Here is a 17,083-nt window from a genome sequence, read left to right as displayed (position 1 = left end):
TTTCTTAAGTCATTGCGACGTCTTGCTGAGTCGCTGTGGACTGGAGAGTGTGAGAGCAGGTTCCCTCCAGCCCTGCTGGTCACCTACACACATACAATCACGCCACCCCCCCCCACACACACACATACACACACACACGCATACACACACGCACACACACACGCACACCCAACGCTGTTACGGAGCCGGATGCAGCAGCTCATCTGTGCCGTCGATGAGGTACAGATCAGCCGTGATCTAATTAAAATGGTGGAACAGGCTCGAGGGACTGAAACGCGTTCTCCTGTTCCTGTATGTTCCTATGAACTTGGGCAGACAGACTCCGCCAAACAGCGCAGCCTGAAAGCAACAAGTCCCACAGCGGCAGTGCTCGGTAACTAAACAGTGATCTTGTATCAAATACTAAATGTTGCGTGGTTAACCTGCACTAACTCTGCGCTAATTAACCTTCGCCAACTAATCTGCACTAATTAACCTCCAAACTAATTAACCTGCGCTAACTAACCTGCGCTAATTAACCTGCACTAACTGACCTGCGCTAACTGACCTGCACTAATTAACCTGCGCTAACTAACCTGCACTAACTAACCTGCGCTAACTAACCTGCGCTAACTGACCTGCACTAATTAACCTGCGCTAACTAACCTGCACTAACTAACCTGCGCTAACTGACCTGCGCTAACTAAGCTGCGCTAATTAACCTGCACTAATTAACCTGCGCTAACTAACCTGCGCTAACTAAGCTGCGCTAATTAACCTGCGCTAACTAACCTGCGCTAACTAACCTGCGCTAACTAACCTGCGCTAACTAACTGCACTAACTAACCTCCAACAACTAACCTCCGATAACTAGACCCAAAGTCTGAAGCAAACGCAGCAGTCGCTGGGAGCGCTCAGCAGGTCGGGGGCATCTATGGAGAAAGGAAAGTGAGTCAACGTTTCAGAATCCACGACCCTTCGATAAGGGTCGACGGAGGGGGTCATGGACCCGAAACCTCGACTCACTCTGATAACTAATGTGCGCAAACTAACCTCCGGTAATTAAACTCCGATAGAGAAACTCCCTGCAGCCCTGGCCGGGAGGCTGTGTTGAGGACTCAGCCTCTCAGTAAGATCACTTTACCTTCAGACGCTGCCCTGATCCCTTCTCCTCGGAGAAGAATGAAGCCCATTGAGTCTGCCATGTCGGCAGCCTATTGTGGGACCGCGCTGACGGAGGTGTCTTTAATAGGAACCAGGTCAACAGTGTCTGACCCCGTGTATTACATTTCATTGGCAGTTCATTGTGGACGGACAGAAACCTGCAGCGTGAAGTGACCGTCCTCTCACCCATCCGTTTCCAGTCACACACTGGGCTGGTTACAATCTTCCTCAAATCTATTTTATATTCTGTGAGGACCTCAGCAACTCCATCTTCCAATGGTGGGGAGAGGAGAGGAGGTGGGAAGTGATTGGTGGGAGGCCAAAGGTGGGACACAACTGAGTGTAGGCGGAAGGGAAGAAGGGAAGAGTGAGGGAGGTGAAGAGTGTAGGAGGAAGGGATGAATGAGTAAGGTGCGGAGTCCTGAGGTGTGGGAGAAAGGGAAGCATGAAGAAAGTGAGCAGACCTGGATGGTAGGATGAAGCAAACCGTAAAGGAAGTGAGGAGTCCTGGAGTGTAGGAGGAAGGGAAGCGTGAAGAAGGTTAGGAGTCCTGTATTGCGCGAGGAAGGGTGGTGAGGAGTCTTGGCGTGTAGGAGAGGAAAGTTCGAGGGAGCTGAGGTGTCCTGTAGTGTAGGAGGACAGGAAGAGTGAGGGAAGTGAGGAGTCCTAGAGTGTATGAGGAAGGGAAGAGTTAGCGGGTTAAGTGGACCTACAGTGTAGGAGAATGAGAAAAGTGAGTGTGGTGAGGAGTCTTGGAGTGTAGGAGGAAAGGAAGAGTGAGGGATGTGAGCAGTCCTGGAGTGTAGGAGGAAGGGAATAGTGAAGGGGGTGATGAATCCTGGAGTGTAGGAGGAAGGGAAGCGTGAGGGAGGTGTGGAGTTCTGGAAAGTAGGAGGAAGGGAAGAGAGAGGGAGGTGAGAAGTCCTGGAGTGTAGGAAGAAGGGAAGAATCAGGGAAATGAGGTGTCCTTGAGTCAAGGAGGAAGGGAAGAGAGGTGAGGTGTCCTGGAGTGTAGGAGGAAGGGAAGCATGAAGAAGGTGTGTAGTCCTGGATTGTCGGATGAAGGAAAACATGAGTGAGGTGAGGAATTCTGGAGAGTAGGAGGAAGAGAAGGGTGAGGGAGGTGAGGAGTCCTGGAGTGTAGGAGGAAGGGAGGAGTGAATGTGGTGTGGAGCCCTGGAGTGTAGGAGGAAGGGAATAGTGAAGGGGTTAATGAATCCTGGAGTATTGGAGAAAGGGAAGAGTGAGTGTGGTGAGGAGTCTTGGAGTGTAGGAAGAAAGAAAGAAAAGAAGGAAGTGAGTGTGGTGAGGAGTCTTGGAGTGTAGGAAGAAAGAAAAGAAAGAAGTGAGTGTGGTGAGGAGTCTTGGAGTGTAGAAAGAAAGAAAGAAAGAAAGAAAGAGAAAGGAAAGAGGGAGGGAGGCGAGGAGTTTTAGGAGTGTAGCAGGAAGGGAAGAGTGAGGGAGGTGAGGAGTCCTGAAGTGAAGGAGGAAGGGATGAGTGAAGAAGGAGAGGAGTCCTAGAGTGCAGAAGGAAAGGAAGAATGAGTGTGGCGAGGAGTCCTGGACTGTAGGTTGAAGGGAAGCTTGAAGAAGGTGAGTAGTCTTGGATTGTAGGAGGAAGGGAAGCATAAGGGAGGTGAGGAGTCCTGGAGTTTAGGAGGATGGGAAGTGTGAAGAAGGTGAGGATTCCTGGATTGTAGGAGGAAGGGATGCGTGAGGAAAGTGAGTAGTCCTGGATTGTAGGTAGAAGGGATGCGTAAGGGAGGTGAGGAGTCCTGGAGTGTAGGTGGATGAGAAAAGTGAGGTGGGTGAGGAGTCCTGGAGTGTAGGAGGAAGGGAAGAGATGGGGAGGAGAAGTGTCCTGGATTGTAGGAGGAAGGGATGCGTGAGGGGCATATGGAGTTCTGGAGTGTAGAAGGAATGGAAGAGAGATGAAACTGAGAAGGGAGGTGTGGAGTTCTGGAGTATAGGAGGAAGGGAAGCGTAAGGGGGATAAGGATTCCTGGAGTGTAGGAGGAAGGGAAGCGTAAGGGGGGGTGAGGATTCCTGGAGTGTAGGAGGAAGGGAAGCGTAAGGGGGGGTGAGGATTCCTGGAGTGTAGGAGGAAGGGAAGCGTAAGGGGGGGGTGAGGATTCCTGGAGTGTAGGAGGAAGAGAAGCGTGAGGGAGGTGTGGAGTTCTGGAGTGTAGGAGGAAGGGAAAAATGAAGGATGTGAGGAGTCCTGGATTGTAGGAGTAATAGAAGCGTAAGGGAGGTGAAGAGGCATCCTGGAGATTAGGAAGAAGAGAAGAGTGAGGGGGTGTGGGGGGGAAGGAATCCTTGATTGTAGGAGCATGGTAAGTGGGGGGGGAGAGAACAGGAGTTCTGAAGTGTAGGAGGAAGGGAAGAAAGAGGGAGGTTAGAAGTCCAGGTGTGTAGGAGGAAGGGAAATGTGAGGGAGGTGAGGAGTCCTGGAATATAGGAGGAAGGGAAGAGTGAGAGCAGTGAGGTGTTCTGGAGTGTTGGCGAAAGGGAAGAGTGAGTGTGGTTAAGAGTCTTTTAGTGTAGGAGGAAGGAAAGTGTGAGGGAGCTGAGGTTTCTTGTAGTGTAGCAGGAAGGGAAATGTGAGGAAGGTGAGGAATCCTTGAGAGTAGGAGGAAGGGAAGAGTGAGGGAGGTGTGGAGTTCTGGAGTATAGGAGGAAGGGAAGAGCGAGGTAGGTCAGAATTCCTGAAGTGTAGGAGGAAGGAATTGTGAGGGAGGTGAGGAGTGTGGGAGGAAGGGAAGATTGAGGGAAGTGAGGTGTCCTGGAGTATAGGAGGAAGGGAAGCATGAAGAAGGTCCTCACTCCTGGATTGTCGGAGGAAGCTAAACTTAAGGGAGGTGAGAATTCCTGAAATGTAGGAGGAAGGGAAGTGTGAGGTCGTTGATGAGTCCTGGAATAGTAGGAAGGGAAGTGTGAAGAAAGTAAGTAGTCCTGGATTGTAAGAGGAAGAGAAGAGTGAATGTGGAGAGGAAGGGAAGCGATAGGGATTCCTGGTGTGTAGGAGGACGGGAAGAGAGAGGGAGGTGCGAAGTCCTGAAGTGTAGGAGGAAGGGAAGAGTGAGCAGGTTGAGGAATCCCTGATTGTAGGAGGAAGGGAAGAGAGGAGAACAGGAGTTCTGGAGTGTAGGAGAAAAGGAAGAGAGAGTGAGGTGACAAGTCGTAGAAGGAAGAGAAGAGTTAGGTAGGTGAGGAGTCTTGGGAGTGTAGGAAGAAGGGAAGAGTGATGGAGGTGAGGATTTCTACATAGAAAAGAAAGCGGATCGAACATGGAGTAAACAGTTGGGAGAAAAGTCGGAGGGAGAAAATAGAGGACCACAGCTGGTGACACGGAGGGGGAGAGAGGGAGGGAGCAAAAGCAACCCGCTCGTTGCTTGATCGGCGGATCGGTTTTCTGGGGATAATAATCCCTCCAAAAATATAAATAAATAGTAATAATTTGTGTCACTCAATCCATCCACGGACACTGATGTGCGCAGTTGGCTGCCGTGTTTCGCCAGGAAAACGTACAGTCCATTCACTTGACAGTATATTCTGCGAAGCGCTTTGAAACGCTTCAAAGATGTGATAAGGCGCTGTATTGAATGCGAGGAAAATTGTTATTTGCGCCTTATCACATCAAGTTGACTGTTTTTTGAGCAGAATCTTTTTCGAACGTGACGATTTTCATTAAAATGCAGTCCGTTCTCTCTCTCTCTCTCCCTCCCTCCCTCCCTCCCTCCCTGCCTACCCCCCCCCCCCCCCCCTGCATTGAGGTCCCTAGGCTGGCCAGGGTTAGGGGAGTTCAGGAGTAGGTTTGAGGCAGTGGTCGTGATTAATGAGAAGGTGAGGAGAGACGAGAGCAAGAGCCGCAAAAACAAACAGAATCTCTCTTGTTGCAAAGCTACCCTGGAGCGTTGTGTGAGCGGAGAGCTGCTTGGTCGGACCTCGGTGACTGTGGCTGTCTACACGCTGTGGGGGCAAGACTCCCCCCCCCCCCCCCCCACCCCCCCACCCCACAACCATAACATGGGCCCCACAGTAAGGCAAAGAAAAGCAACATGCTGAGAACTCCATGGGAGATGTACACTGGCCTGATTTACTCCACAATTCATTCAGAGATACCTCACTGTGACTGATTCTGACGCTGCAATTTAACATTATATTTCACACCTATTTAGTACTGAATGAGGTGGGGGTGGACGGGAGGGAGAGAAACAGCGCTGCATTGTCAGAGATGCCGTCCTTCGGATGAGACGTTAAACCTAACTTCCCGTCTTTGCCTTGTTCAGGCGCATGTTAAAAGATCATGTGGTGTTGAACGGAGTTTCTTTCTCTCTCTCTTTCTCTCTCTCTTTCTCTCTCTCTCTCTCTCTTGCTGTCCTGGCCAACAATCCCCCAGATAAAGTCAGTCACTTGCTTCATGGTGTTTGTGGGATGTTGCTGTACGGGAAATTGTTTGCCTAGAAATAAACGACATAATTAGTGCAAAGCGCTTAATATAGCATCTTATCTCACTGTTGGGATGTCTCAAAGTGCTTCACAGCTAAATATTGTAAAGTGTGGAGTGACTGTGTATTTTAATGATGAAACACGGTAGATAATGGCGCTTTGAGCTGTTTGCGTGCCATAATGAGCTATAATAATAATAATAATAATCCTCGCATTTGATATAGCGCTTTTCACGTCGGGAGGACGTCCCAAAGCGCTTCACAGAACACACTGTGAAGTGACTGTATATTTGTGGGCGAATGCGGCAGCCAATTGCGCACAGCAATGTCCCACAAACAGTCGTAGATTGAAAATGACCAATTTATTATTGTTTTGGGGTTTTGGAGGGATTATTATTAGGCTCTGTGTGGAGTAAGGAAACTTGCCCAAGGTTTCGCCCTCTGCCTGGAAATGAACTCAGGTCTCTCACTTGCAAAGCGAGTGCTCTAACCACTGAGCTACAGGACTCCACACACACACACACACACTATAATGGCGGGTTAACGCCTTTCACATCAAGCGGAAATCTTGGAGTCGGCTGGAAGCTCGGTGTAAAACCGGGAATCCTTCCTTATCAACCAGCTACATTTCTCCGGATCACCGGCTATTCCTAGATCCTGTTTCCCCGGAATGTCTTGGCGGTGGACTGGTTCCCTAGATCTCTGGCTTTACTCCGCGATGAGCCAGGATCAGGCAACAATTCTCTCTCTCGCAGACACGCGGAAAACTCAGACAATGGGGCTCTGTGTGTGCGCGCGCGGAGAGGGGAGGTTTATAAAGCCCACAGGTGTGCGTGTGTGAGAGAGAGAGAGCCATTGTCCATGTCCGGCACCCCCCCCCCCTCCCCACCCGCCCCACACCCCGACACGGCTGCTGCTTTCATGGAATCAGATTCACACAAAAAAACGAGAGAAATTCAAGATCACTTTTCAGTACTTACAGGGGAGAGCAGCGTCAGGGGCAGCGTAGCTGGTGTGAGTTCCTCTGCTTTCAGCCATTACGCCCCGAAGCTGTGGAACACACTTCCTCTATCCCTCCGCCATTGCCCCTTCCTTCCCCATCTTCAGATCACGCCTGAAGGCCTTTCTCTTTGCCCGTGCCCATGGTCACCTCCACCCACCTCCCCCTCCGGCCTCGTGCTCCACCACTGTCAAGCACTCTGGGACTCTAACCTGCGTGGGGGGGGGGGGCAAGTTGTTGATGTTGTTATTGGACGAACTGACTGAGGAAGGCAATCGCTGTTATTTTTGTGAAAGAGAAATCAATCAAATTGGCGTTTGAGGGCGTTTAATAATAATTATAATTGTTATTGTCTTTACATTTGCTGTAGCACCTGTCGGGGACGTCGAGACGTCTCAAAGCGCTTTGGCAGGATATGCTGCACAGGGAACTGACTCTATAGTTTGTGGGCGAAACGTGGCAGCCAATCGCGCACGGCAGCGTCGCTCACGCGATCGTGGATCGTTGAGGGGTTATCGCGTCGACCCAGACGTCTGGAAGCGCTTCATAGGATACACCGTTAAAGTGGAGTGACCGTGTATTGTTGGGGGTGAAACGGTGGAAATCGCCAAGCGAGGGTGGAGAGCGCCTCCTGGTGGAGGATCCAAATCAAGAGGCACAATGAGAGGAGCAAAGGTTTCTCTACTGGGGGGGTTGGGGGTTGGGGGGGGTTATCGATGATGGATTGATGGATATTTCTTGGGAAGCAACAGGTGGTTGGGATTGGGATTGGGATTGCCATGATCACTGTCAGAGATGATTAGATGGCTGTATCTCTCTCTCTCTGTCTCTCTCTCTGTCTGTCTCTCCCTCTCTGTCTGTCTCTCCCTCTCTGTCTTTCTCTGTCTCTCTCTCTGTCTGTCTCTCTCTATCTTTCTCGCTGTCTCTCTCTGCCTCTCCCTCCCTCTCTCCCTCCTTTACCCTCCCTCTCTCTATCTTCTCTCTATATATACAGACGCGCAGATATGTGTTTTTTCTCTCTCTCTCTCTTTCTATCTCTCCCTCTCGATCGCTCTCTCTATCTCTTTATTTCTCTCGATAGCTCCCTTTATCTGACTCTTTCTCCTCTCTCTATCTATTCCTATCTATAATTTCTCTTTATCTTTCTTTTTTTCTTTCTCCTAATTATTTCTCTCTCTCTCTCTATCTATCTATCTATTCTATAATTTCTCTTTATCTTTCTTTTTCGCTCTCTCTCCTAACTATTTCTCTCTCTCTCTCTCTCTCTATCTAACTGTCTATTCCTATCTATAATTCCTCTTTATCTTTCTTTTTCTCTATCTCTCCAAACTATTTTCTCTCTCTCTCTCTATCTCTCTTTCTATTCCTATCTACAATTTCTCTTTATCTTTCTTTTTCTCTCTCTCCTAACTATTTCTCTCTCTCTTTCTCTCTATTCCTATCTATAATTCCTCTTTATCTTTCTTTTTCTCTATATCTCCAAACTATTTCTCTCTCTCTCTCTCTCTATTTTTCTCTCTCTATCTATCTATCTATCTATCTATCTATCTATCTATCTATCTATCTATCTATCTATCTATCTATCTATCTATCTATCTATCTATCTATCTATCTATCTATCTATCTATCTATCTATCTATCTATCTATCTATCTATCTATCTATCTATCTATCTATCTATCTATCTATCTATCTATCTATCTATCTATCTATCTATCTATCTATCTATCTATCTATCTATTCCTATCTACAATTTCTCTTTATCTTTCTTTTTCTCTCTCTCCTAACTATTTCTCTCTCTCTCTCTCTCTCTCTCTCTATTCCTATCTATAATTTCTCTTTATCTTTCTTTTGCTCTCTCCAAACTATTTTCTCTCTCTCTCTCTCTCTCTCTATCTATCTGTCTATTCCTAACTATAATTTCTCTTTATCTTTCTGTTCCTCCCCCCCCCCCTCCCCTGTCTCCCCTCCCCCCTGTCTCCCCCCCTCTCCCCCCCCCCCCCTCCCCCCCTGTCCCCCCCTCCCCCTGTCCCCCCCCCCCCCCCCCTCCCCCTGTCTCCCCCCCCCTCCCCCTGTCCCCCCCCCCAGTAACCAGTGGGTGTGTTGTCAGGGCAACAGACAACAATTCCCTGGCTCCTCGCTGCTGACACCGGAAGCTCAGGACGGCACTGATCACCGGGTTACAGGTGTGTGTGCACCGACTCCCGGAGTGGGGGGACCTCAGGTGTGTGTGTCTCTGCCCAGTGCCCCCTCTCTCGTGATCGCCCTCTATCGCCCTTTCTCACCCCCTCTGTCCTCCTCTGTCCATCCTTCTCATTGTCATCTGTCTCTCTCTATCTCTTTCTATCTCTATTTTTCTGTCTCTCTATTTTTCTGTCTCTCTATTTTTCTGTCTCTCTATTTTTCTGTCTCTCTATTTTTCTGTCTCTCTATTTTTCTGTCTCTCTATTTTTCTGTCTCTCTATTTTTCTATCTCTCTATTTTTCTATCTCTCTCTCTCTCTCTATCTCTCTCTCTCTCTCTCTCTCTCTCTCTCTCTCTCTTCTCTCTCTCTCTCTCTCTATCTATCTATCTATCTATCTATCTATCTATCTATCTATCTATCTATCTATCTATCTATCTATCTATCTATCTATCTATCTATCTATCTATCTATCTATCTATCTATCTATCTATCTATCTATCTATCTATCTATCTATCTATCTATCTATCTATCTATCTATCTATCTATCTATCTATCTATCTATCTATCTATCTATCTATCTATCTATCTCTCCTCTCTCTCTCTCTCTATCTATCTATCTTTATTATTATGTTGTTTGGCTGAGGAATGAAGGATTGTGTGGTGGGCTGTGAGTGAGGAGGTGACGGAGGTGCCATGCGTTCCCGAGCCTCGCTGCTGCTGGAGAGAGAATACCTTCAGCTTCAAACCTCCCCGATCATCGTAAGTCATTGCAGAGTCCAATGTTGGAATCACAAGTGCGGGACGTTAGGGATCAGCTTGTTCCGGTTCTGGCTGCTCTCAGAGCCTCCGGCCGTCACCGCAGTATGTGACTGTGTCACGGCCCAAACCCTGCTCCTGGCCTCACCCCGCGGCCACTCCGTAGTGATCAGGACCAGGAACCCCGGCTGATTGCACCCCTCCTCACCCGGGGGGCAATGGGAGAGGCTCAGAGCGGGGCCGAGATCAACGGATCAGCGCTGCCCTGGTTAGAGCATTCACACTGCGGACTTGAACATCCGCAGTCACTGCACCCTAACCTCTGGGACTCTGCCTCAATCCCTCTAGCTTTAAATCCCACCTCAAGACCTTCCTCTTCAACCATGCCTATGGTTACCTCCTCCTCCCCCTCGCTCGCTTAGTGTTTGGTCTGCTGTCCTGCGTGAAGGACCCTGTGCAAATGCAGGTGGTGGTTGTTGTTGAAGCATGAGGCTGTGTGGGCCAGGCTGACCTAACATCTCTCTGCGTTCCTCAGGGAATGATTGCGTCTCCTCATGAGGACAACTTGCTGGAATGGATGGCCACCATCCAGGGGCTGAAGGACACCCCGTGGGAAGGTGAGGGTCGATGTGGAAAAGGGTAATTTTGTTTCAGTGTCAAAACTCCAGACAGGCACATCAGGCTCGTAAAAAAAGATTTTATTTGTGTGCCCGTAGTGCTCTTGCTCAATCAGAAGATTGTGGGTTCAAGTGCAAGTCTCCGCATCGGGACTTGGAATCACACGGACTAAGTTGACGCTCCAATGCAGCGCTGGGGGTGTGCTGCTTTGTCAGAGGCGCCGTCCTTCAGATCAGACGTTAATCCGAGGTCCTGTCTGCCTATTGAGGTGGAGTTAAAGATTCCATGACACTATCTCTCTCCTGGCCAACAATCCCCCAAATAAAATTGATCACTCACTCAGAGCGATTCACATAATATACTGTAAAGTGAATTGACCATATACTTTGTGGGCAAAATGTGGCATCCAACTGCGCACAACAGTGTCCCACAAACAGTCGTGGATTGAGTGACCAAATTATTATTATTAGGATTATTAGCCCCGGAAAGCGATCTGCCAATCGACTAAAAATCAGGTTCCTACTTCCTGCTCGACAAACAGAGGTGAGTAGAGTAAGGAAACTTGCCTAATATTTTGCTCTGCCCGGGAATCGAATCCAGATCCTCTTACTTGTGAGTGATTGCTCTAACCACTAAGCTACCGGACTCCACAAATATTGTAGGATAACGTGTGGAGGTGCCTAAGGGTGGGGACAGCCTGTGTGACATCTTCTCTGTTTCTCCGCAGGTGCTAAATATAAACTCTCGCTGAAATTCACCGATGATTACAACTCTGTTCCCCCCACTGTCACCTTCCATACCATCCCTTTTCATCCCAACGGTGAGCCGGGGTGGGGGGGGAGGAGAGAGACGGGGAGGGGCAGCGACACTCAGTGACAGCCTGCGCTAGCGAAACGTTTACAGGGCATGGGGTGCGGGGACAAAGGATCACAACAACAACAAATTACATTTACTCAGCGCCGACAGCGCCAATCAGACATTTGCACCCGAGCTGGGGTTTGGGATCAGGGAGGGTGGGCGTAAGAGGGTGACCGTAGGCACCGTCGAGGAGGAAGCTCCTCCTTGAAGGAGGCAAGGGAAGGGGCGAGGCGGGTGGGCTCTGGGATGGACTTCCAGACGGTGGGGGCAGAGGGGCTGAAAGCCCGACCGCAGATGGTGGGGTCGGCAAGGCGGGGGACATGGAGCAGGCCGGAGCTCGCTGAGTGGAGGGAACGGGTCACAGGAGGAGCAATGCCGTGGAGGGCTTCGCAGGCATTATTATTGTTATTAATATTTTAACTCAATCAAATGTAACTTTGATCCTTTCGCTCCCAGTGGATAAAGCCACGGGCAGACCCTGTATCGGGTTCCTCGATGAGCCCCGACTATGGAAGCAAAGCCTGACGGTCAGCAGTATCCTGCTCGGCATCCAGGTGAGAGAGAGAGAAACCTCAGCGTCCAGGTAAAGGGTTAGACTCCCTGTGGCTGCAGGTAAGAGTGTGTCCAGCAGAGGGCGCCATTGGCCATACATTATAACAATAATAATAATAATCCTCGCATTTGATATAGCGCTTTTCACGTCGGGAGGACGTCCCAAAGCGCTTCACAGAACACACTGTAAAGTGAATTGACTGTATATTTGTGGGCGAACGCGGCAGCCAATTGCACACAGCAATGTCCCACAAACAGCCGTGGATTGAAAATGACCAATTTATTATTGTTTTTGGTTTTGGAGGATTATTATTAGGCTCTGTGTGGAGTAAGGAAACTTGCCCAAGGTTTCCCCCTCTGCCTGGAATTGAACTCAGGTCTCTAACCACTGAGCTACAGGACTCCACATTGTCCCTGAGTATTCAGTGTCTTCAGGTCACAAGGCGCTGGACAGTCAGGGACCAAACCAGGTTGCGCTATCCCTGCTCTGGGCTCATCTATTCTCCCCACAAAACCCCCCAACCCCCCCACACCCCTCCCTCCCTCCCCCTGTACCTCTAGGCAGAGAGTGCACATTCCATTCCAATCAATATCTCGGGAATTTCCCTGTGGAGGTGGGATGCGTGGAATTCTGGATTGGACACTCTAATAATAATAATAATAATCCTTGCATTTGATGCAGCGCCTGAGCACGTCTTCGAGACATCTCAAAGCGCTTCGCAGGTGAAGTGAATTGACTGTGAAGTGAATTGACTGTATATTTGTGCGTGAAACACAGCAGCCAATTGCGCACCGCAGTGTCCCTACAAACAGTCGTGGATTGAAGGGACCAATTTATTATTGTTTTTTTGAGGGATTATTATGAGGCGTGTGGAGTAACTTGCCCACGATTTCGCCCTGACCTGCCGGGAATCAAACCCAGGTCTCTCGCTTGCGAGGCGAGCGCTCTAACCACTGAGTTACAGGACTCCTCACTCTTTCGCCATGTGTCAGACACCCGGTTGACCAAAATAATCGCTCTCCACTTCCAGTCTCTCTCTCTCTCTCCATTCCTCCATCTCTCTTTCCTCCAGTCTCTCTCTTTCTTTCCTAATCTCTCGTTCTCTCACTCACTCTATCTCTCTCTCCCTCAGTCTCTCTCTTTCGCCACTACCCCCTTTTTTCTCTCCCTCTGACTCACTCACTTCAGGGCTGTTTGCGGGATGTTGAGGTGTGCAAACTGGCTGTCGCATTTGCTTAGAAAATACAAAGTTATCACTGTAAAATCCTGTGGATCGCCTTTAGACGTCCTCCCTGAGATGTGATAAGGTGTTGTATCAAATGCAAGGATTATTATTATTATAATAATGATGAATAATACAGTGGAGTCCTGCAGCTCAAAGGTTAGAGCACTCTCCTCGCAAGTGAGAGACCTGGGTTCGATTCCCAGCAGAGCAAAATTTTAGGCAAGTAGGAACCTGGTTGTTAGTCGATTGACGGATTGCTTTCACGGGGGTAATAATTCCTTCAAAACAAAACAAGTAATAACAATAATTTGGCCACTCAATCACGACTGTTTGTGGGACATTGCCTTGCGCAATTTACTGACACTTTTCAACCACAAAATATACATTCAATTACTTTACATTATCTTCTGTGCAGCGCTTTGAGACGTCTTGAAGACTTGATAAGGCGCTATATCAAATGCCAGGATTATTATTATAATGTATAATTGATGAAGTGGCTATTGCTGTGTGACTGAGTTGAGACTGTGCTGCGTGACAGGTGCTGCTGTCTAACCCGGTGCTGGAGAGAGCCGTCAACACAGACGCCGCGGAGATCCTAAGGTTTGACCCATCTCGTTACTGGGAGATCGTTCGCGATTGTGTGCGGATTAGCCACGGGCCCAGGCCAGGTGAGTGTGACTGGCCAGAGAGCCAGAGCAAACCTGGCTCAACAACAATACATCACGCTTACACAGCACCTTTCACGTCAGGAGGACGTCCCACGGATTGGGACCCGAGCTGGGGAGGAATGGAAGGCAGGGAGGGTGGGGTTAGAAGGGTAGCCTAAGTCGCGGTTGAAGAGCAGGGTTGTGAGACCGAGCTTGAAGGAGGCAAGGGAGGGGGCGAGGTGAGGGGGCTCCAGGATGGAGTTCCAAAGGGTGGGGCAAAGAGGTTGAAGGCTGATGGGGTTCGGCCGGGCGGGGGACCTGGAGCAGGCCGGAGCCTACTGAGCGGAGGGAGTGGACAGGTTGGTATGGAGTTAGCGGATCACAGAGATAGGGTGAAAGTATTAAATAAAAACTGGCTCTGACTGGCGCTTTCTGTTCTCCCCCCACCCACCCCCACCCCTAGATGTGTGTTCTTCCACTGTGGCTAACGTGTGCTGCACCCCACTGCCGCAACCCCCCCCGACGATGGACGTAAAGAGCAGGTCAGTGAGTGGGCGTGAACGAGACAGCTCACCGAATATCAGAGAGCTCACAGAATATTCCTTCCTTCCCAACTCCCCCCAAACCTTCCCCCGCACACCCTTCCCCCTCTCCTCCGCTCCCCCTCCCACCACGAACACCCATCCCCCTCCCCTCTCGCCCACCGCAGGATGGAGGGGTTACAACGACAACAACAACACATGACATTAACACAACATTGATCACGTATGGAGGACGTCCCAAGGCGCTGGACAATCAGGAATTTGGACCCGAGCTGGAGGTTTGGATCAGGAGGGGTAGAGGGCAGGGAGGGTGGGGGTGGAAGGGTGACCAAAGGCGCAGCCGATGAGGTAGGGTTTTTGAAACATCTTAGAAGGATTTTGAAGGAGGCGAGGGAGGGGGCAAGATGAAGGGATTGTGGGATCGAGTTCCAAAGAGTGGGGGCAGAGAGGCTGAATGCCTGACCGCTGATGGTGGAGCGACCGAACCGGAAGGGGGTGACTTTGCAGGTTCCTGACGGCTCTGGGAGTTACTCAGCCTCTCCCCCCACTCCCCAGGATTAAGAAGGTGCCGTTTGATGACTATCTGAGGACCTGGACTGAAATCGCCACCTCCAGAGCCTGTCCCAGCTCCAAGAATTCACGTGAGAGCTCCCGTGGCCACTGAGCCAGCACCTCCCCCCACCCCACCCCCATCCCCACCCCCAGGGAGTGTACAGGGAGTGTGTGTACAGGGGGTGAGAGTGTAGAGGGAATGACTGTAGAGGGAGTGTGTGTAGAGGGAGTGTGTGTAGAGGGAGTGTGTGGTGAGTGAGTGTGTGTGTGTACAGGGAGTGTAGATGGAGTGTGTGTAGAGGGGTGAGTCCACAAGGAGTGTGTGTACAGGGAGTTTGTGTACGGGGAGTGTGTGTAGAGGGAGTGTGTAAAGGGAGTGAGTGACTGTGATCTGGATTGTGTTGTCCCGATGCTCAGTGTTGGAGTCGCTGCAGTTCTATCCCAGTTTACAGAGGATGCATTACAGACTGCCGCGGGAGATCCTAGAGCAGGCGATCGAGGAACAGAATGAGGAGTGGGTATATCTGTCTCTGCATATACTCTGCTCTCAGTGTACATCACACCCCAGTCAGTGTACACCACACCCCCCCAGCCAGTGTACACCACACACCCCAGTCAGTGTACACCACACCCCCCCAGTCAGTGTACACCACACACCCCAGTCAGTGTACACCACACCCCCCCAGTCAGTGTACACCACACCCCCCCAGCCAGTGTACATCGTGCCATTAGTGTACATAACAGTTGTAACTCTCTGGATCACCGCTCGGACACTGACTCCAGCGAAGCTCCGGGTTTCCCTGTTGTAAATTGTAATCGGATCATCCCAGGCCGGCCTGGTGGGAGGTGTATGTGTGAGTGTGTCAGCAAGCGGACCATGATCCTCATCTTTGATTGTCAGAGACTTGAGTGATGCACACAGTCACTACACCTGACAGTAAATCCTGGGAAACTGGGTGACTGTTATAGGATGTGGGACACCCGGCAGATTGAGGGGTTGGAGGCAGAGGCCAGTGTGTGTTTGTAAAGGGCAGTAGAGGGCGTGTGAGACACAGAGGCTGGAAGGCGTGTGGGGGCATAGGATTGGATGGATGACTGACTTGATGGGCTGAATGGCCTCCTTCTGTGTTCCCCTGCCTTTCCCCCTCCCCCCCCGCACCCCCTCTTCCCCCACAGGTTCAGCGCCATCATGTTCGGGAGGTTCGGGGAGCTGAGGAGAGCCAGCCCCACTGTGGATGAGAAATTGGCTCGGATCAGCCGCATGAAACACATCTACATCCAGGAAAGCCCCGGTGAGGGGAGTGGGGGGAGGGAGGGAGGGACGTAGAGAGGGAGGAAGCAAGAGATGGAGAGAGGGAGGGAGGGAACAAGAGCGAGGGTGGAAAGGAGAGAGAGAAAGCGAGAGATGGAGGGAGAAGGTGGGGGGTGGGAGGGAGAAAGGGAGAGATGGAGGAAGGGAAGTGAGGAAGGGACGAGGGAGGGAATGAGGGAGAGCGCGAAAGAAGGAACGATGATGGAGCGAGGGAGGGAAGAAAAATGGTGAGGGAGTGAGTGAGTGAGTGAGGGAGAAGGAGAGAGAGAGTGAGAGAACAATTTGTATTTATATAGGGCCCTTCACTTGGGGTAGCGTCCCAGAGTGCTTCGGAAGTGGTAGGAAGTAAGAGCCAGGGAGCGGGGGAGCGAGACAGAGGGAGCAAACTGGGAGCTGGTGTGTGTGTGTGTGTGGGGGAGAGGGTAAGGCGCTATCTGACTGTCTGCTCCCTGTTTGCCGTACCCCTGACCAGTGCAATGGAGCCCACACGCATACCACCCCCAACGCACACACATCTACCCCCCCCACATACACACACATATATATACACACACACACGCGCGCACACCTCTCTCCCCCACCCCCACCCCCCCCCCCGAATCCCTTCCCATCACCACCACTACCAACTCTCGCCCCAGTGCAAGATTTGAATTTTTTTGTTATTGAGCTGAACAGTTCAGCAGGAAATGCCCTCCTTGGTCGCGGTTGCCATGGCGCCCTTTTTCTCTCTGGTTGCATTCAGATGAAAAGAAAACTGACAATCTTTTGAAAATAAGCCACTAATTGGGGATGGCTGTGTGTGTGAGAGAGAGAGAGAGAGAGAGAGAGCGCTAGACCGAGCTCAGATGAAACCCAGAGAGGGAGCGAGAGAGAGAGGCCTATAACAGCTGTGGGTTTTATGATTGCAGGAACCAGGGCTGATGGCATTTAGCAGGGCCTCAGCAATAAAATGTGCAGGTTTATGGGATGTTTTAGGCCTGGGGGGGGGGGGGGGGGGGCGCGGGAAGAAAGGGGACGTTAGCAGTTTCTTTTACGCACGAGGAAAGATTTTTTTTGTTCCAACAACGGTTTGAGTTTCGTTAAAGCCGGACGCCTTTCCGTCCCAGTCAATAAAATGGCCATTTTTCAGGGCTGGATTATAAAATGGAGGTTATTTGGGGTGGGGGGTGGTGGGGGGGGGGCGGTGTAGTGACTAAAAAGTTGAAATAAATATTTGTTTGATGCGAGACTGAGCTCACGTC

General features: G+C 50.4%; 1 protein-coding gene across 1 annotated transcript in view; it reads left to right on the top strand.

Moving 5' to 3' along the window:
- The first annotated feature begins 9,386 nt into the window (after positions 1 to 9,386).
- LOC103173437 (ubiquitin conjugating enzyme E2 U) overlaps positions 9,387 to 17,083 on the top strand; it is a 7,950-nt gene continuing 253 nt past the window's right edge. The window contains exons 1-10 of the mRNA XM_042335781.1: positions 9,387 to 9,538; positions 10,071 to 10,152; positions 10,881 to 10,973; positions 11,468 to 11,565; positions 13,328 to 13,457; positions 13,900 to 13,978; positions 14,534 to 14,619; positions 14,948 to 15,044; positions 15,707 to 15,822; positions 16,315 to 16,327. Coding sequence (XP_042191715.1) covers positions 9,473 to 9,538; positions 10,071 to 10,152; positions 10,881 to 10,973; positions 11,468 to 11,565; positions 13,328 to 13,457; positions 13,900 to 13,978; positions 14,534 to 14,619; positions 14,948 to 15,044; positions 15,707 to 15,822; positions 16,315 to 16,327 — 860 coding nt within the window. The 5' untranslated portion in view covers positions 9,387 to 9,472. The remainder of the gene's footprint in view (positions 9,539 to 10,070; positions 10,153 to 10,880; positions 10,974 to 11,467; positions 11,566 to 13,327; positions 13,458 to 13,899; positions 13,979 to 14,533; positions 14,620 to 14,947; positions 15,045 to 15,706; positions 15,823 to 16,314; positions 16,328 to 17,083) is intronic.

The sequence above is a fragment of the Callorhinchus milii genome, unplaced genomic scaffold (genome assembly GCF_018977255.1).
Source record: "Callorhinchus milii isolate IMCB2004 unplaced genomic scaffold, IMCB_Cmil_1.0 Scaffold5, whole genome shotgun sequence".
Classification (NCBI taxonomy): domain Eukaryota; kingdom Metazoa; phylum Chordata; class Chondrichthyes; order Chimaeriformes; family Callorhinchidae; genus Callorhinchus; species Callorhinchus milii.
Note: the sequence above shows the minus strand (reverse complement) of the source record. Positions and strands in the feature narration are given on the sequence as shown.